The sequence below is a fragment of the Ursus americanus genome, chromosome 9, assembly GCF_024610735.1.
Source record: "Ursus americanus isolate L20-20 chromosome 9, mUrsAme1.1.p, whole genome shotgun sequence".
NCBI lineage: Eukaryota > Metazoa > Chordata > Mammalia > Carnivora > Ursidae > Ursus > Ursus americanus.
Genome location: NC_142135.1, coordinates 45,554,856 through 45,576,667, shown reverse-complemented (window position 1 = coordinate 45,576,667; position 21,812 = coordinate 45,554,856). Strand labels below are relative to the sequence as shown.

General features: G+C 35.1%; 1 protein-coding gene across 1 annotated transcript in view; it reads right to left on the bottom strand.

The window, feature by feature from the left end:
- The window catches only part of MMP16 (matrix metallopeptidase 16), a 290,244-nt gene that overhangs the window by 117,431 nt on the left and 151,001 nt on the right, over positions 1-21,812 (bottom strand). The window contains exon 4 of the mRNA XM_045806016.2: positions 11,831-12,135. Within this exon, the coding sequence (XP_045661972.1) occupies positions 11,831-12,135 (305 nt within the window). The remainder of the gene's footprint in view (positions 1-11,830; positions 12,136-21,812) is intronic.

Sequence of the window (21,812 nt, the reverse complement as noted above, 5' to 3'; positions counted from 1 at the left end):
GCAATAAGGGTTCTGCTGCTATACTTTCCTCTGATTTGTCCTTGAATTCTTTCTCCCAGTGAAGTCAAGAACCTGGCACCAGCTGGTGTGGCGGTTGAGGTCTCAGGGCCCCAAAACTCCCCTAGTCTCTGGTATCAAAGAGATAATATTTAGGAATGAATGTTCTCAGTGTTGAACATAAATCAGGGTGAGTTAGGTTAGTTCGACATAACTCGTATGAGTTCGTAATAAACACAGGTAAAGGGAACTATTTCCCAAAGCTTCCTGAAAGATTCTCTTATTTCCTCTTGGTGACTTGGGCCAACTGACCTCAGGCTGAAATGCAAAGAGTTCTACTTGAAGTCCTTCTTTACTTGACTAAAATGATTATTTTAAATATATTAAGCAAACGAAAAATTTATGATCTGTCTGGAAATTTACTTTGTAAGATACCCTATCTCTAGTTTTGATTTCATTTATTCCATAAGTATTCACTGTGTGTTCAAAATAGTAAAGAAAATGGGCTATACTTAGATCAATGGAACAGAATAGAGAACCAAGAAATGGACCCTCAACTCTATGGCCAACTAATCTTTGACAAAGATTTCCAGATTTTGGAAAGAATATCCAAAGGAAAAAAGACAGTTTTATCAACAAATGGTGTTGGGGAAATTGGACAACCACATGCAAAAGAATGAAACGGGGGGCGCCTGGGTGGCACAGCGGTTAAGCGTCTGCCTTCGGCTCAGGGAGTGATCCCGGCGTTATGGGATCGAGCCCCACATCAGGCTCCTCTGCTAGGAGCCTGCTTCTTCCTCTCCCACTCCCCCTGATTGTGTTTCCTCTCTCGCTGGCTGTCTCTATCTCTGTCAAATAAATAAATAGATAAATAAATAAATAAATAAATAAATAAAATCTTAAAAAAAAAAAAAAAAGAATGAAACGGAACCATTTCCTTACACCACACACAAAGATAAACTCAAAACGGATGAAAGACCTAAATGTGAGACAGGAATCCATCAGAATTCTAGAGGAGAACACTAGAGGAAAATTCTAGAGGAGAATTCTAGAGGAGAACCTCCGTGACCTTGGCCGCAGCAACTTCTTGCTAGACATGTCTTCAAAGGCAAGGGAAACAAAGACAAAAATGAACTATTGGGACTTCATCAAGATGAAAAGCTTTTGCACAGCAAAGGAAACAGTTGACAAAACCAAAAGACAACCAACAGAATGGGAGAAGATATTTGCAAATGACATATCAGATTAAGGGCTAGTATCCAAAATCTATAAAGAACTTAGCAAACTCAACACCCAAAGAACAAATAATCTAATCAAGAAATGGGCAGAAACATGAACAGGCATTTCTCCAAAGAAGACATCCAAATGGCCAACAGACTCATGAAAAAATGCTCAACATCACTTGGCATCAGGGAAATACAAATCAAAACCACAATGAGATGCCACCTCACGCTGGTCAGAATGGCTAAAATAAACAAGTCAGGAAATGACACATGCTGGCAAGGATGAGGGGAGAGAGGGGAACCCTCCTACACTATTGGTGGGAATACAAGCTGGTGCAGCCACTCTGAAAAACAGTATGGAGGTTCCTCAGAAAGTTTAAAATAGAGGTACCCTATGACCCAGCAATTGCACTACTGGGTATTTATCTCAAAGATACAAATGTAGTGATCCAAGCGGGCACCTGCACTCCCGTGTTTATAGCAGCAATGTCCACAATATCCAAACTATGGAAAGAGCCCAGATGTCCACTGACAGATTAGTGGATAAAGAAGATGTATGAGGTATATATATACACAGTGGAATACTACTCAGCCACCAAAAAAAAAAAAAAAAAAGAAGTCTTGCCACTTGCAATGACATGGATGGAACTAGAGGGTATTATGCGAAGTGAAATAAGTCAGTCAGAGAAAGACAATTATCATATGATCTCATTCATATGTGGAATAACAGAGGATCATGGGGAAGAGAGGAAAAAATAAAACAAGATGAAATCAGAGAGGGAGACAAACCATAAGAGACTCTTAATCATAGGAAACAAACTGAGGGTTGCCGGAGGGGAGGGGGATGGGGGATGCAGGATGGGGTAATTGGGTGATGGACATTAAGGAGGGCATGTGATGTAATGAGCAGTGGGTATTACATAAGACTGATGAATCACTGACCTCTACCTCTGAAACCAATAATATACTATATGTTAATTAATCGAATTTAAATTTTAAAAAATGTGCTATATATTTTGTGCACCGAAAAGTTACAAATAAAGAAGGAACTGATTAAGACAAAGTGTAGTAGGCTGATTAGATAAAGGCAGGGTCTTTTTTTTTTTTTTTTCTTAGAGAGAGGGGGAGGGAGGGGCAAAGGGAGAGGGACAGAGAGCAGCTCAGAGCCTGACCAGACAGGGGGATGGATATCACCACCCTGAGATCATGACCTGAGTGGAAATTGAGTCCTGCATTTAACCTACTGAGCCACCCAGGCACCCCAAGGGCAGGGTCTTGAGGACTGAGGAGGACTTTATGTTGGAGGGGTGGACATAAAATATAGCCATTTTTCCCCAGAGGCAGAAATTCAGTAAGAAACAATGAGTTAATGTCAAAGAAGAGGCAGAAAGGAGAAGTGTGAATATAATTACATGAACTGATTTTGATATGAGATGCATGGTTATCTGTTAAGTCAAGGGAATTAGGTTGGAAGTTTAAAAGTTTAAACGTTACAGCTAATTTAATTTTTCTGGATCCCTTGCAAAGAAATAAGCTGCAAAAGAGAAAACATTTCCTCTGCATGTTTCTATTGGGTAGAAAAACATTAATACCACTCATCTAGCTAAAATTTTTGTTGATAAAATCACTCTCAAAAAGGACTCTAACGAAAAGTTTCATTAGGTAAAAAACTTTTAAATAAACTGGGGTTACTTGCTACTTGTTTAATACATAGTCATAAAAATGTGTTTAATATACCATAAAAATGTATTTTCTTGTTAGTATTTCCTTCTTTGGCACTGTCCTACATGAATAAATCTACTAGAACGAAATGAGTATCAGTTTTCTTGATCTCATGTTCTATCCAATATGCATCCTTTAATAATAACATTAAAAGGATCAGTGGTTCTAAATAAGTAAATGTTGGCAAGTGGAGGGAAGTTCTAAAAAAGCACCATTTTTGCTCTAAGAAAATAGTCTGAATGCAACACACACACACACACACACACACACACACACACACACACTTTGGAGACTTCTCTGCTCTAAAATAGAAAGAAATGATAAAGTTTGGTTTAAAAAGTTAAAATAAAAAAAATCAGAGAAAGGGGAATTTAGACTGGTTATTTAGTATATATTCCAGATTAATATAATAAGGAATCATCTTAGAGTGAAGTCCCATTTCCTATGTGTAAAAATAAGCTGCAGTAAATAAGAAATAAGTTATTATTCTGAAAATTCTTATAATATGCTACTTGAGATGACTTTTCTAAGTCTGAAACTGAATACCTCAGTGTTTAATCAGAAACAAATATTTACTTTTATGCAGAGGCAAATTTAAAATTAAATGTATTCAAGACATAGTATGAGACTCTGATGAGAATATTTTTTAAAAAACTGTAAATAATGACTTTAATAAATTTGAACTAGAATTGCCACAGAGAAATAATCAAAGGCTCTTGCTTTTGGATAGAATGGAGTCACAGAATTTTTTACATTTGAAAAAGTCAAATTTTACAGTTAAAAATTAAATTGTTCCTTACATATAATTATATGTTCTCATTTTAATAAAAACTACTATTGCTGTTATGTGCTTTCAAACACTACCCCATTTTTATTTTCTTTTAATTTTTTTACTATCACATTTTTAATATTCTGTAATTCTCCAGTACATGTTTTGAATTAAACGATGGCATAGGAGATAATATTGAAAAGAGGCTGCACAATTTCAGTAGAGAAATTAACCCTGAAAAGATGCACACTCAACTCTTCCTATTTTCTTCCTTCTGAAATAGTTTATATTCTGCAACCTGAATAAAATTTCCTAAATCATCTCTATGTTCATTTTATTCCCTTGCTCAAAAGAGTTCAGTGGATTCTAATGAGCCATAAGAAAAATCGATCTCATTAACATGTCACTAAATAATTTCAACAAATTAGATAAAACCAACTTTCCTAGTTTTAGCTATTACTACTCTTCACTTAATTATCCTGTCATCTAGACTTGTGTTTCTCAGGCAAGGGTGATTTTGCCCCAAGTGGACAGTTGACAAAGAGGCATTTTTGATTGGAAGAAATACTTGGGTTCCTGGTGGCATTTATGGGCAGAGGCCAGAGACAATGCCATTAATGTATATGGAACTCCTCCCCACAATTTTTGAAATCTGTCTACTTCAAAAGAGATAAACGGTGTCACGGTTAATGGAATCTTTATATTTACTTGTAGGATGGATTTATTTATGGATCTGATTTTGTAAATTTTGCAATGAATGCAATGATTTTGAATTGCATATTACTCTCTTATTTTAGAATAAGATGTTTTTGCTATTATGTGTTTGTATATTTCCTTTGCTTTAACTTCCCACTCTTTCCTCCTTTGGGAGAATCTATAATTCTTAAGCTGGAGCTATCTACCAGGTCTTCTTTATCTATCCTTGAATTTCACATCATTTTATCTTACCACGCTTTTCTGAAAATGCTTACCAAGATTTCCTTCCACATGACAGACTCAGTTTTTGCAGTAATAATAGGTTTCTTTTCCTGTTCCATCCATAGAGAGCCTTTATGGGTATTCAGAGTTGTTTCTAATATCATTGTTTTGATTCACTTGATAAAATATTTTCAGTGATAGGCTTCTCTCCTGAGTCTTCAAGTAGATTGTCCCTTTCCCTGGTTCTTTAGTATCTTCTTAATGCTCTCATTTTGTTATTACCAACTAGGTACTTTGGGCTAGTTACCAAACTTTCTATGCCTCAATTTTCTTGCAAAATGGAAGTAATTCCACTATCTAGTTTGTGGTGTGGAGTAAATGAGTTAGGGACATACAATGAATTTAAAACAGTATCTGAGACATACTAAACACTCAATTAAATTTGGCTTTATGAAACTTTGAATAAGATTGATGATAAACCAGCCGAGAAGTGTCTTTTTTTTTTTTTTTTTTTGAGAGAAAACACATGTAGAATGAGGGGGGAGAGGCAGAGCAAGAGAGAGAGAGAGAGAGAATCCCATGCAAGCTCCACGCCCAGCGTGGAGCCCAACACGAGGCTCAATCTCACAGTCCTGAGATCATGACCTGAGCTGAAATCAAGAATTGGATGCTCAACTAACTGAGCCACCCAGGTGCCCCAGCAGAGAGGTTTTTAATTACTTCTTGATTTCCCTGTTTTCTTAGGTTCTTGATTTCCCATGATCTTCGGTCAATCTCCATTTCTCAGTACACATGCATCTATTACAGCCTTGCCTAAGACAAGTGCAACTTCCTCGAAGCCCACAGTGGTCGTGTTCTCTGATGCATTAAATCAATGACAAACTACAATTTCCACTGTGGATTGCACCAAGAGCTATTTCTGCTGCTGCCTTGATATGTAATCAGTACACTGGGGAGGAGGTGAATTGTGGCAACATTTGATTTCAAATGAAGCGAGTTATAAATTAAATGTGAGAATAACTAGTAGATAGTTTTGTTGTGCTTAAACTGTAAGGAAATTATTAAAGTGGTACTATAAATTAATTACTAATCTTAATAATTGAGATAAGACTATAAAATTATTAATTTTAATAATTACATTTTCTCAAAAACTCAGACATTAATTTTTTATATTGAAAAACTAATGGCTAAATTTGAAATTTCTACTATATTTTGCCTTATTGATGACCACCTAAATTTAAAGATAAATAACATATATGAAGATAAATAACAAAGAAAATTCTACAAATATAAGGAGAGGAATAACAGAAGCTAAATAATAGTCAATAGGTCAAAATCTGTATTAAGGCAAATTATGGTTAAGCAACTAATTCACAGAGGCAGAGTGTATCTAAAGTCAAACTAGTATTGTTTTTACCTCCTATCATATTGGTGTGGCAGACAATGGCTAGTTGCTCATCAAACCTATCACCTTTCTCCAGCCTTCCTGAGATTAGGTGTGGCCACGGAATTGAATTCTAGTTCGTGGAACTTGTCAGGAATATTATTACCACCTGCAGGTCTGGCACATAACACGACTCCATGAGCAAATCTACCTCAGGTCTCCCAGCTACTGACTGGATGTTAATACCCAAGGCAACTCTGGAAATGACGTGTGGATGATAGCTGAGCCTCGATTTTTCTGGGACTTAGATCAAGTGAGTGGACAATCCTCTTCCCCACCACATGAGCAAGAAATAAAATTCTATTGTGTTAAGCCACTGAAATCTCTGGTCTTACCTGTTTCATTTATTAAGAGTTTGATATTATCTGTATTTTAATGTTCACGATCCATCTATATACTTCATTTAAACGGATATAATGAAATGTTTTGAGTGTGATGACACCAATTCATCTGCTTTTCTCTAACTGCACACAAGGATCTAATAACTAAGTAGATACTGCATACTAATCATGTGAGGCAATGTAACTGAGAGGTTTTGAAAAACTCAAGACTATTAAAGTCACCAGTGTACTGAAATAAAATAAACTCAGTGAAATTAAGTTCATTCCAGGAAAGAAATCAGAAGGAAAGAAGTCATGTTGTTAAAAACACACAAAAATATCTCTATTATAGTTTTGAAAGCCAAGTTAATTTGAGAGAGAGCGCTTCCAAGTTTTGGTAAAACATGGTAAGGTAAGAACTATGTGGTAGAAAGCTAATATTCTTAGATTTTAAAATCTCAATAAGTACTTTGGTTTTAAAGATAGATTAAGGTCCTTGACTGCCTAGTCATATCAAGTGATTCCCTTATCTTCAAAAAAAGCACAGGAAAGATTGATCTGGACAATATTCCCACAGACTGTAGCACTTCCAGGCCTCTTGGTAAATATCTATTTGGCATCCAACTTTTCCTGTCCTCAAAGATCAAAGTCAAGATCCTGTAAGCATCAGAAAAATATTATATAGCAGTTATGGTTGCAAAATGAGCAGAAAAAGTTGGGAGATGGCAGACAGCTGGTTAAGGCCTAAGTTTACTTCTTGGCACCAACACATCTCTAGTCTGCCAATGACAAAATATCTCCTACAGAAAGTTAACTCTCCCCAGTCGACATAAATCAAGTCCATTGACTGAGGCATCACATTGTGAAGATTTTTAACTTCAACTAGGTTTATTCAAAGAATGAGCTGCCTTACATGTAGAATTTGACTGCTTCACATTTATCGGTTATATTAGCCAGGATTCTCCAGAGAAACAGAACCAGTAGGATATCTACGGATATTTAAAAGGAGATTTATTATAGGGATTAACTCAAAAGATTATGGAGGCTGAGAAGTCTCACAACATGCCACCTGCAACCTGGAGAACCTGGAAAGCCAATGGTATGATTCAGTCAGAGACTGAAAGCCCAAGAACCAGGAGTTCTGGTCTCCAAGGGCAGGAAAAGATGTATGTTTCAGCTCAAAAAGAGAGAGAAAATTCCCCCTTCCTCTTTTTTTTTTTTTTTGGCCCCCAATGGATTAGATGATGGCTGCACACATTGGGGAGGGAGGATCTTCTTTACTCAGTCTACTGAATCCAATGCTAATCTCCTCCAGAAACACCCTCACAGACACATCCAGAAATCATATTTTATTCGCTATATGTGTACCCCTTAGTCTAGTCAAGTTGACACATAAAGCTAACCATCATGATGATGTAACAGATTTAAGGGTTTTGATGTCTTGATACAATTTCTATCATCATTTCTCTCTCCCTAATTCTTAGGTGGACTGCCACGACAGCCCTGCGCACCTCCTGATCATCTTCTTACCTCAGGCAGTGATTTTTCTGATAATAAACAGAGCCAATGCAACACATTCTTCTTGTTAATAGAACTGCAACTCTATGGTATAATAAGACTTGCCTCTAGATATTTTTCTGTGGTAGTTTTATGTAACATTTTAATAGGTAACTTTTTTGCTTAGAGATTATCAATTTGAAATCCTATTACTGCGGTACATACTTGTCTAATTAGAAAGAATCTTTGTGATAAGTTTGTGTTTACGTTGATAGCGCCATTTAAACTCTATACTGTAGCCAAGGAAACAATATGATAATGATGCTTAAAATGAATCTTAACACTTTTCTAGAGTTAAATTTTCCAACTCACATTCAGGCAATGTATACTTTGCGAAAAACCATATCACAGTAACATTTTCTATTTAGAATTACTATGCATATGTTTTGCTTATCCACTCCAGGAAAAAAAAAAAAAACCTCTTGGAAAAAGTGGCATTATTTTTATTAAGTAGGAGAGAGAGAGAGAGAGAGAGAGGTGTATTTATTTATTTAATACAATTATTGTGTAATTTACTTAATGGGTTTTAGCTTGAGTTTTTGAAAGGTATCATGACTATAAGCAAATTGATAGGAAAGTGGGTAACAATGAATTAAAGGTTACTGGCAGCCTAAGACACTGTTTATCTCTTTTGAGGTAGACAGAATTCAAATTGCCTTCATTAGCTGAGCAATATGCTGTGGAAAATGAGCTGGGTACTTATCAAGAGGCTCTTTCATTTGCATTTTTGCTAAATTATCAAGCTGCTCTGTTTTCTAGGTGCTTAAGAGCTGTGAATAGGAAAGAAAGAAAATTTCTCAGTTAAGTAAGCTTGGGGGCATTTGAGGACTAGAGTAAAGAAAAGAAGAAGTTTATCAATGAAGATGTCAGAATTGTTCCTTGTATATGTGTGATACAAAAAGATAATCTTACAGACAGTTAGGATCTAGGATGTAAAAATGCATTAATTCTCCCCACATTCACCAGCAACACAGCAAAGCTAGAGGCTGTTCTTTTGATAAATGATCAATACTTCAGCATGACACCACCCTAGTTGCCCTGCTGTTGCTAGTTAAAAGTCTGAATTTCAATTAAGCAGTAAATCTTTACGGTATTACATCTTGAACAGACAGTTAACTTCTCCCTAGTCCCCTACAATTCTGAAACACTATGATTTTGTAGTCATTTTCTTTAAGCTCACTCAAAAGAAAAAATATGTTTATATGATCAGTAAGGAAATATTTTCTTCCAAACGAAACACTAATTATTAAATAATTTGTTTTGTTTAATAGTATGCCTATGTACAAAAATTATTATATTTCTCCAGTATAAATTAAGAGGCAATCAAATGTATTAATACATAATCTGAGTCAAAAGTCCATTGACATGATTGTGTATCTTTAGTTCCTATGTTCTATTTCAATTCTATTCTATATATATAGAGAATATATATATATATATATTATAGACTTTTCCTTGGAAAAGTCGTGCAAAACACAGAAGCATTCATAACAGCAATCACACTTAAATCAGTGTAAACATTCTCATTTCCTCTGTCATCTCAAATGTCCCTATAGACCTTTTCTTAAAGCTTTTTGGTTATTTTCAAAAAGCATTTCTTGATACCTAAAAAATGCAGCTAATAGAGGATACGTCTAAAAAATGTGTGCAGCTTTCTTAAGGATTTCAATATTTTAAGGGAAAATACAGGCCATTTGATAGGCATCATCACCCAAATTAACATGACTTCAAAGCTCCAGATTTGTAGTAGCCTTAACAATTAATCTATTATTAGAATAATACTTTTGGAATTATAATTACTGCAATAAAAATAATTTTCTGTTTAGAATTTTAGAAGAAGTCTTTTCCCAGAAGCAAATGCAGTTTTGCCTCCATCAGCAAAATTCTACCATTATAAGTGCCATTCTTCTCATTTAGAATGCAAACATTTATATTAACAATTGACAATTGACCTGAAGATGTATGAGCTACTTCATTAGAATGCCTGTGCAATTTTTTTTTTTTTTAAGATTTTATTTATTTGACAGAGAGAGAGACAGCCAGCAAGAGAGCGAACACAAGCAGGGGGAGTGGGAGAGGAAGAAGCAGGCTCCCAGAGGAGGAGCCCAATGCGGGGCTGGATCCCAGAACGCCGGGACCACGCCCTGAGACGAAGGCAGACGCTTAATGACTGAGCCACCCAGGTGCCCCTGCCTGTGCAACTTTGATAAAAATAAGATAGGGGTGCCTGGGTAGCTCAATCGCTTAAGCATCCAACTTTTGATCTCATCTCAGGTCTTGATCTCAGGGTCTTGAGTTTGAGCCCCATGGTGTGTGTGGAGCCCACTTAATAAAAAAATTTTTTTTAAATAAGATAAACACATTTAATTTTAAATGATTTATGTATCACACCAGTGTGGGCCTACTACCATGTTGCAGATATTTTATTATTGGATGCTCAGGCATAGAGTACGTTAAACAATCCTGAATAGAAAGCATGTCTACTTGCAATGTCCCAGCCCTGCAATACAACCTGCAGAGTGAAAATAAGCATACAGCACAGTAGAGGCTTCTTGAGCTATGATCGGTTAGCCAGGAATTGAATGCAGCCTGTCCAACTTCAAAGTTTTTGGCTTTCATGACACTACTATATAGTGAAATCTCCCAACATACTTGCCATTTGTCTCCAAATCAGTTCTTAAAAATGAAGTCATAATTTCATAGTCAATATACCTATTAATAACAATGCAAATGGCCATTTTATTGAACAGTAGATATTTTATTTTCTTTTGGAAAACAGGAGCAAGTATTTATTATATTTTCTTTCTTTGAAAATTGATGTTATTTTAAATTTAACTCAACTTATTTCATTCTACCTATAATGTTTGAACCCTGTGCATTCTCAAAATGCAAGGCTATTACACTAATCCAGCTAACTAAATTTTCTGATGAACTAACAAAGCTTAATTTGATGGCTGGGTTTAACTCATCAAGGAGGAATTAAGACTTTTATCAGCTGATTAGCTGTCATTAAAACAAGGCATGCTGTATTTTCAACAACATTCTACTATAGTGAAGAAGAAAAATATTTGTCTTAATTACAAGAATTGCAAGAGGTGGATGCTTAGGCATCTTCTAACTCTAGGATCCTGTACTTATGTGAATATTTTTTAAACATAAAATTGAATTATGAATTGTTGTCTAGGAAGCAACACACGCTTCTTACATGAAGTAACTATTCTTTCAGTTATTGAGTTATTTTAAATTTATTTTTGCATATCAGAATAATTTTAAAGATTAAAAATCTGACAGATTTGTTGGAACAGATTTGCAAAAAGCAGTTTTTTGATAAAAATAAAGAAAGATATAACATAAAAATAATAAATTATGTAGTTATGTCATATTGGGAGACCAAGAAAATGGAAATAAAGATGAAGGTGGCAAAATTTTACAAACTAGATAGGTGATAATAGAAAAGAAAAGAACAAGAAAGGTGGCAGAAGCTACACCACAAAATGTCAATCAGGTTAAGTTTCAAGTGGAAACACTGCAATATAGTGTAGCAAAAATAGCAGAATTTCCTTAAGCATGGTCCATGATTTAAAATACTATGAAGTCTTTTAAATGACATTTTATAGAAAACAAAATTCACTTTATTCGCAGAACACAGTGTAAAGTTCTAACCTCTAGGCAACAGACCATATGAAAAACTAGTAATATCTACTGACCCATACAAATTCTTGTTCTAAAATGTTATCAAAAGCCTCATATCGTGTTTTTCATTTTAAAAACAAATTTAGAATCAACACCTTAAAAGTTTTTAAATTAGTAAATCACTTAGGCATTTCAAAAATAAAAATAAAAACAGAACTATTTGCAATGAAAAAAGCTATGCACTTACCATCATGATTAGGATTTCCTAGTGTCCACGGCTCATCTGAGTCAAAATGAGTATCTCCCCCAATTCCTGGTCCAGGGAAGTAGGCATGTGCCAAAAACCCTCCCTCTCCATCAAAGGGAGAACTGTCTCCATGAAAACCAGATGCGAAAATGATGGTTATATCCACATCACGTTTGCCATTTTCCAATTCGCTGTAAGGAACTTCTTCAAATGTCAGAGGAGTTACATTCTGCCACACGTCAAAGGCACGGCGAATAGCTTTGCGGGTTTCAGGGTCTCCTACTTTGGGAGTTACGTTCTTTATACTGAAATTTAGAGAAGAGAATAATAAGTATGGTTTTTTAATATACAATCTGACTTATTACAAATTGGCTTTTTACAGATTTTGATCTATTCAGTTGAGTAAAATACTAGAAAAACAGTCTTATATGAAATAGGAAAAATTAATCAATGCCTCATGTCTTTATAGCCAGGTTTCACTGCACTGGGGTCACTTAATTCTCAGCAGTACAGTATTCATCTGGCAAGGCTATAAACAGAAGTTCTCTGCAGAATGGGTTAACGGTAGGGTAACTGGACCAGTCACTTTGCCTTCTGAACAACAGAAAGGCAGGTTTGCCAAATGATCAAACAGGTGAAACAGTCTCGAGCTGAAATTAAAAATTCAATTTCTTTCTTGTTATCATTACTTTTAGGGGCACACCATTCTGTGCATACATGGTACTTCCAAACAATTTCCTTGTAATTATTCTTTATCTAGGAACACCAATTCAGCAGATACAAAGTTATTTCTTAGTTTTTAAAGAAAATATTAATTAATTACAGTTTCTTATGTTCTATCGTTTTCTTATGTTACACTTGATTCTTTCTAATTATAAAAAGCAATGTGAGTAAATGGCTTTTTAATACAAAAATTTAAAATTATATGAATTTAAAGAAGTGACTTAGGCATTGTTTAGTTTACTTTTCTTGAGGCTAATATCAAATGGATACTTCAACTAACAATCTTACATCCATGAATCCATATATTTACACTAAAAAAATCTTAATACACAAAAGAAAGTATAATATTCAAGTGAATATTAATTGCAATGCAGTAATAAAAGAGAACTGGAAGCTAAATAATTTATAATGATGGAGTAATAGTTAAGTTATAGTGTCTCTATTACATGTCATAATACAAATAGGACTCAAAATTATTTTTTGCCATTTAAGGCTATTTAGTAGCATAGAAAAAATTTAAGATATACTTTCCAGTGGAAATAATATGCAAATCATATTTTTAGCCCACTTGTAGCTATGTCTCAATAACAGGTGTCCTACCGAAATAATAATAATAATGGCATTAACTGAGCATTTACTATGAGCCAGGCAAGCATTTCACAGTAGAAAACTTTAGACAAAATTTAGAGTGGCAGAGCTGGTTTTTCAACTGAAATATTCTGACTCAAGAATCCATTGTCTTATGGTCTAAGCTAGGCCACACATCTAAAACAAGGTTTTCACTATTTTCTAATACATTTCTACATTGACTATTTGATGGTAAATATCATTCATTGTATATAAAGAAAACAAAGAAGCAAACTAGGTGGAAATGGAGTGGGGGCAGGGAGTGTTCCAGGAAGGAAAAACGACAAGTGAAAGGGCTTGAAGTTGGAGACATGCTTAGTGAGTTCCAGGAATGGTGAGGTGGCCACAGCTGGATATGAGGCCAGAAAGGTAACAGAAAATCAAAGATTTTGGCCACTGTAAGGAGTTTGGCTTTTGCTGCAAGTGAGAGGGGAAGAACTGGAGCATCATGAGCTAAGTGACATTGGACTTTCACTTTTTAAATAGATGACTGAGCATTATGTGGAAAACAGAGTGAAGTGAAGCAAGAGTTGAAGCAGGGAGACCCACTGGGAACTCTTGCAAAACTTTAGCTAAGAGATGACAGTGGGGGGCCAGGGGACTACCAGTAGAGATACAGAGAAGTAGACAGATTTTGGATAAATTCTGAAGATACACCTGCCAAGATGTACTGATGGTTGGACAAAGACTGTGAGAGAAAAGGAGGTACCAAGGAAGACACCATGTTTTCTGAGCTGAGCCAAAGGACAGATAGAGTACAATAATTCAAGCCTGTTCAAGGAGAACATTATACAGTATTTTGTTATTGCTGTTTTACTTGTTTGTTTTAATTTCATGTCCTTTCAGCGTGATGCTCTGAACTCTATTTTGAGAAAAAGTAAATTTCTATATTGAGACATCTGGTGATGCTTCTGTCTGGCTTGTTAGTCTCTCAATTTCCTGTCTGATGGCTGAAGAACATTCAAATTAATGTTGTAACTTTGAATTTTGTCTAAATTAATTTTCCTAGTAGTCTTCTATTTTACTCCCACCCAACAGGAAGACTCTCATTAGTGGGGAAGTATTTTTATGACACATTATTTGAAAGGATGTACTACATAACGGCTACTGCTCTAGGTGCATAAGAGATACAGCTGCACACAAGACTCTGCTCTTATAAAACTTATGTATTTTAGTGATAAGAGATACACACACACAAAACCTAACAACATCAAAAAGATAATTACAGATGGCGACAAGTGAAGGGTGAGGAGGTGAGGTGAGTAGATGATAAATGGGATTTCAATGACAAAAGGAGCCACACATGCTTAGCTTAGCACTAGTTTCTAGCCAGAAGGAACAGTGAGCAGCCCACACATACTTGGTCAGTTCAAAGAATGGGAGTGCTCAGTGAATTGATGTAAAATGAATACTCAGGACAGTGGTTTGGGATTAAAGACAACTGGCAGGAAGCAAGTTATAGTCTGTGAAAGGAAACCACTGGAGAATTTTAAGCAGAGAAATATCCTGATATTATTCTGGTTTACAAAGATCACTGTTTCTGATGAAAAATGAATAAGGAGACAAGCATGGAAACAATGAAACATTGTGGAAGTCCGAGCAAGAGAAGATAGAGACATATCCCAGAGTGGTAGTCAGGGAGATAGGAAGAATTAAACCATTTCAGTGTATGTTCTGACGGTATTGTTAATGGGAATTGGTGTTGTATTCAATGTGTAATGAAGAAGTTATTTTGTTTTGGGATAAAAGACAATCTTACAAAAGAAAAAATCATTAGTATGGTATGTATATAAGTACATAATGGTTCTGAGAAAAAATGAAGCAACATAATAAAGAATAATAAATGTGGGGGCGCCTGGGTGGCTCAGTTGGTTAAGTGTCAGACTCTTGATTTCAGCTCAGGTCATGATCTCAGAGTTGTGGGATCAACCCCCATGTCGGGCTATGTGCTCAGCACAGAGTCTGCTTGTCCCTCTCCTTCTGTTCCTCCCCCTGCTTGTGTTCTCGCTCTCTCTCTCTCAAATAAATTAAAAAAAAAAAAACGTGGAATATCATTTGGACTTGTAAATACATCACTATGTTTTTCAAAGCTATGCCCTGATTAACTTTCAAAATATACTTAACCACAATATTTGTGGTGTCATTAGTAAATACAAGACACATAATGGGCACCTGGGTGGCGCAGTCGGTTAAGCTTCCAACCCTTTTCAGCTCAGGACATGATCCCAGGGTCCTGATCTCAGGTTCGTGAGATCAAGCCCCACCTGGGACTCCTCGCTGAGCACAGAGTCTGCTTAAGACTTTCTCTTCCTCTCTTTCTGCTCCTCCCCACTGTGTTCTTGCTCGCTCTCTCTCAAATAAATAAATAAATCTTTAAAAGACACCTGAGTGTACTTCAAAGTTAGAGTTCTGGATGAAGTACAAAGAAAAACTAATTTAGGAATTTTTATGCCATTAAGATATATGTTGTATTTACTAATAATTGAAATAATAAGGGGAACAGAGATATTACGTGATATAAAGAATAATAGGACTGTTATTCTTAGTTCAAATACATGATGCACCAAGTTATTAATATAAATATTTGCAAAACAAAAAATGCTATAAAATGAACAAAATGAAGGTTATGTTTCAAAAACATAATGCAACTAATTTAATTTTAAAATGTTTTTACTTTTCTGTAAACAGAGTAGAGTGAACATACTTTTCATTCTAATAAGACAATTTATTTCATTTTTTGAAGACTATGTCAGGTTTTTTCATTATGCCATTTCACTGATTCTTTTAAATTTCCATGTTGCTAAATTTTGGAACTTTCACCTAAAAAAATTAATAAATGTTATCGTTAATTCATTAATAACCATGCCTTATACAATCCTACATAATAAAGCTGATCAAGTGGAAAATTTTTGACCTCTTTATTCATCAGAACAATTTATAGTGGGAGGGAAATGTATGTGAATTGACTTACAAGATAACTGTGTAAAGTCAGGACTCCCTAGCTTTCACTGCGCTGAATCCATACCAATTCATTTAATAACAATTCTACACACTAATCACGGAGTATTTCCCCTTTAACTTTTTCAGAGAGTAATAAATCTTTTCCAAAGTTAGAGGATGATTTTATCCCTAATATGAAAGTAAGGAAAAAAACTACGTATTTTGGTATTTGTATGGTATGTTAAAAGTTAAAAGAAGCTTGTACTCTGCTTTATAATTCTCAGTAGAAACATATAAATCTCACGATGATAAGTGAGATGTTAAGTTTACTACACTACTTCTAGGATAATTTTTAAAAGCGTAAGAATTTGACATTCAGAGAAACAGTAAATTTTGAGGGAACGAGACCTTTACTTGTGACAAAACTCTACTGAGGGGCGCCTGGGTGGCTCAATTGTTAAGATTAAGTGTTTGCCTTTGGCTCAGGGCCTGATCCCAGGGTCCTGGGATCGAGCCCTGCATCAGGCTCCCTGCTCTGCTGGGAGCCTGCTTCTTCTTCTCCCACTCCCCCTGCTTGTGTTCCCTCTCTCACTGGCTGTCTCTCTCTCTGTGTCAAATAAATAAATAAAATCTTAAAAAAAAAAAAAAGCTCTACTGAAATATGTATGTTTTCTTCATTGATGACATTGGAAGAATTATTTTGCTTCATCAGTTCTGTAAAATAGATGAATGTAAAATGTAAAAATATCAAACACTTGTTCATTTGAACAGATGTTATAGGAAATATGAAACAAGGCCATTGTAATAGGTTTTGTCCTTTCAAAGGAAGTAAACTCTAATTAGTTACTCTAGTGACATAGTAAATATTATCCTGTGCCTAATATTACTGTGTAAAGTCAGGATTCTCTAGTTTTAACATCACTGGATCCACAGTAATTTATTTAATAACAACTCTATATATTAATAATGATTATTTGCTCTTTAAATTTCGACAGAGTGATAACTCTTTTTCAAAGTTACAGTTATGTTTTATCTCTAATTTTGAAGGAAGTATAAAAAAACTGAATATTTCAGCATCTAGTTAAGATCCAGAAGTTGTATATATACTTGCGTCAAAATTATTTTGGTATGGCCAAAGATAAATACCCTTTAGTCAATTCAACAGACAAAAATTAGTTGTCCAGAAAAGCATACGAACATTTTAAGAAAATGCTTGACAACTAAATGGAGCTTATTGTAACTGGGAAAGTAGACAATTGCTAAGAGTATAATAGAGTAAAAATAACAAACTACATAGTTATTTTCAGATCCATATCCAGAATATATTATAATATTTTACAAGAGAGAACTAAATAGACTAATGTATTTTCATTCATATTATGTTTGTATTGTTGATGTGGCTTAACTTTTTTTGTACAAGAAATGGTCATAGAATAGAGATTGAATATGGAATCTTTTCCTCCAGAAAAGCTTACATTCAATGTTTTGTGATTTCACAAGATGCTAGTTTTCCAGGTAAGGCAGACTAAAGTACATATTATTTTGGCTTTTATTTGAGTAGTGTCTGTTTCACTGCCTGCCGTGTATCCTCTGGACACACAACCTGAATTCTCTATGAAGTCAATAGGATCATCAAATTCAGTGACCTCACTGGTTTTAGAGAATAAGAAAAGTTTCTGGGGAGGAACTGATTATTCCTCAGCAACAACTAGGTTTCTTTTCTCTGCATATATTATTTTTTTAAAGATTTTTATTTATTTATTTGTCAGAGAGAGTGATAGCACAGAAGCAAGGGGAGAGGCAGGCAGAGGGACAAGCAGACTCCCAGTTGAGCAAGGAGCCCAATGCACGACTCAATCCCAGGACCCTGGGATCATGACCTGAGCCGAAGGCAGACGTTTAACCGACTGAGCCGCCCAGGAGTCCCAACTCTGCATATATTATTAAAGTAAAATAATAACGTCTGGTGTGTATCCTCAGGAGTCACACAAACATGCACTTAAAATCAAGGTTAGCTAAAGTAGAATTTATTAGGAAAATCAATACCAATTAATATAACATAACATACTATTATGTTATTATACTATTAATAATTATACTATTAATAATAATAATAATTATACTATTAATATTATGAATACTTAATATAACTCAATTTAAAAAACAGATGCACCTGGCAATATAAGTACATATTCCATGAGACACTACATAAAATAATATTTTGGAATTTAGATTTTATAAAGAAAAATAGGGGCACCTGGGTGGCACAGCGATTAAGCGTCTGCCTTCGGCTCAGGGCGTGATCCCGGCGTTACGGGATCGAGCCCCACATCAGGCTCCTCTGCTATGAGCCTGCTTCTTCCTCTCCCACTCCCCCTGCTTGTGTTCCCTCTCTCACTGGCTGTCTCTGTCTCTGTCAAATAAATAAATAAAATCTTTTAAAAAAAAAAGAAGAAAGAAAAATAATTTAGGCTCAGCTTATTTTATACAATATTCAACAAATGGGAAAAAAAGATTTGCTAAAAAATTAGCCTACTCATTACATTACTATTATTGTTTTGAATAAAGCTTAACCAAAGCCTACAAAGAATTCATTAATTTATTCAATAACTATTTAATTTAGGGCATAATACACAGCAGCACTCTACTAGGTTCTAGGGAACATAAAATGGATATGGTCTCTGATGTAATGAAGTTCCTGTAAGGTCCTGAAGTAACATACAATATACTATTTTGTAATTATTCACTTAAACACACCTGTCTCCCACATTCAACTATATTTTGTATGAGAGTGGGGGCCTTGCTTAACTCACCTATTGATTGCCAGTGCTGTCACATAATGCTGTTCAATAACCATTTATTGAATGTATAACATCTAATTACCCAAGAAGCAAAATTTGCCAAAAGAAAAACTGATCATAAAGATTCAATTAAGAGATGAATGGCCACCAGTAACTTATAATTATTACCAGCATGTAAATTATGTTTCAGCCAAAGTTATATATACCCCTAACAGTACTTAAATGATTTTTCTGATACAACCTCAGAAGTTCCCATTTCTAGGCATCAAGCCCTGAGGTCATTAAAGTGGAAGGCATGGGAGCCTAGACATTCCCTCTAAATGGAGTCATTATACAAGGTTCCTTCCAATTCCACATTTTAAAGATAGAAAGAGATTTTAAAATTATATAATCTAACTTTCCAACCACTCCACAAATGGTCTCTAATTTCCTTGACAAGTGAATAAATTGCTTGGTTTATATGCTTCCAACAATGAAGACTTGTAGGATGAATGATTTAATTTTCCAATAGCTCAAAATATTAGGTTGTTCTGAAAGCCTTTAAGTATTTGAGAAAAACTGGAAATTTCTCCCTTAAATATTTTTTCCATCATGTTGAGAATCCTTGGCTCTAATCTTGAGCCCTTTCTCATGCAGACTGTTCGTAAGACCTCTTAGCATTTTGATTTCTTTTTTGGAGGTGCACTTTAATTTGCCAAGCAGCAGCTGGAAATGTGGTAGACCAAAGAGAAAAGGATACATCAGGTAAAGCTTGGCCAACAAAGCAAAGAGAAAAATTGGCATCATCACTGCTTGGACACTTTGCTTTCTATCAATCTAATCTGTTCATTTTAGTTCTTTTTGAGCCACACTATAATGCTGGCTCATAATGAGTTTGCCATCAAATAAAACCTAGATTTGACTACCCCCACCACTCCAGCTCCTGGGTTCATTCTGTAATGGCACATTTCTGCTATCCTTTTAAGAGTAATTTTTTTTAGCCAAAATGTAATATTTTATATTTGTTTTTCTAAATATAGTAATAAAAGTAGCAGCAAATGCTTATATGGTACTTTTTTACACAGGGCAAGTTCTTAATACCTTACATATACTAACTTTAAAATTTAATATCCTTAGCTCTCACCCTCAACTTTCTATAATTCTATTAGAATACTCTCAAAAATTTCTGTTAATTGTCTCATAAATTAAAACAAGTTAAGATGATAGTTGGCATTTACTAAGCACTATGTTTCAAGCACTGTGCTGAGGTATTTTTGTTTTTTTGGTTTTGGGGGTTTCCCCCCACCATGACCTGACTTAATTATCTCCTACGCTTTATGAGGAAGGTAGTGTTACAATACTCACTTTGTACACAAGGAAAATGAGACTTAGAAGATTAAGTAACTTGATCCTGGTCTTACAGGTAGCAAGTATCAGAGCCAGGATTGAAATCCAGATCTTTCTTACTCTAAAATAGAACTCTTAACCACATGATGTATTTATCATAACCTAGAAGTTTACAGGGATAGACACCTAATTATTTGAGTATTCAAAACTGCTGGGACAATTGTCAGTAAAGGGACACAGCTTCAATGGAATAACCCCCAAAGATGAGATGATAGTAGATGGGACCTTTGGGAGGTGCTTAGGTCATCAGGGCGCTGCCCTCACAAATGGGATTAGTTTACCACAGAGATCCCTAGCCCTTTTGCCACATGAAGATACAACACGAAGTCGGTGACCCAGAAGAGGAGACTCACCCACCCATACTGAAACCTCCACCTCAGATTTCTAGTCTCCAGAACTGTGAGCAGTAAGTTTCTGCTGTTTATAAGCCACTCGATCTATGTATTTCATTATAGCATCCCAATGGGACTAAGGTTTATGCCTAAGATCTATATGAATAAAGTATAAAACTGTGATTAAAGAAAACAAAGACCTAAATAAGTGGTGAGGGTTTCATGTTCATAAATAGTAAGACTCAATATTGTTAAGATATTAATTCTTGCCAAATTGATCTTTAGATTCAATGCAATCAACCATCAAAATCCCAGCAAGCTTTTTTGAAGGTTTGGACACACTAATTCTGAACTTTTTATGAAGAGTAAGAGACCCTGAAAACACAATACTGAATAAGAAGAATGAAGTCAGAAGACTGGCACTACCTTATATCAAGACTTCCTATAAAGTACAGAAACCAAGACAGTGTGATACTGGTTTACAAATAAAAAGAAAGGTCAAAGAAACAGAATAAAGAGTCCAGAAATTGACCCACACATGTAAGTCAAAAGTCAACCATGGTCTTACCATATGATCAGCAATTATACTCCTAGGTATTTATCCAAATGGATTGAAAATTTTTGCCACACAAAACATACCCATGAATGTTTATACCACCCTTATTCATAACTGCCCCAAACTGGAAGCAAACAGTAAATCTTCAACAGGTAAATGGGTAAACAAACAGAAGCACATTCATACAATGGAATATAACTCAGTAATAAAAAGAAATCAGCAATCAAGTCATGAAAAAACACGAAAGAACCTTAAATGCACATTGCTAAGTGCTTAAGGCAGCCAGAAATGCTATGTATGGTCTGGTTTGAAATACATGACAATCTAGAAAAAGCAAAATTATAAAGAAATTAAAACAGTCAGTAGTTTCCAGGGGTTATGGGGGGGGGGGAAGTGATAAACAGGTACAACACAGTATTTTTAGGGCAAAGTATTCTGTATGATACTGTAATGCTGCATTACATTACACATTTGTCAAAACCCCAAAAACTACAACACAAAGAGTGAACCCTATTGTAATTATGGACTTTAGTTAGAACTAATATAGCAATGGTGGCTCAGCAATTGCAAAGAACAGATCGCACTAATGCAAGAACTTAATAGGAGAAACTATGATT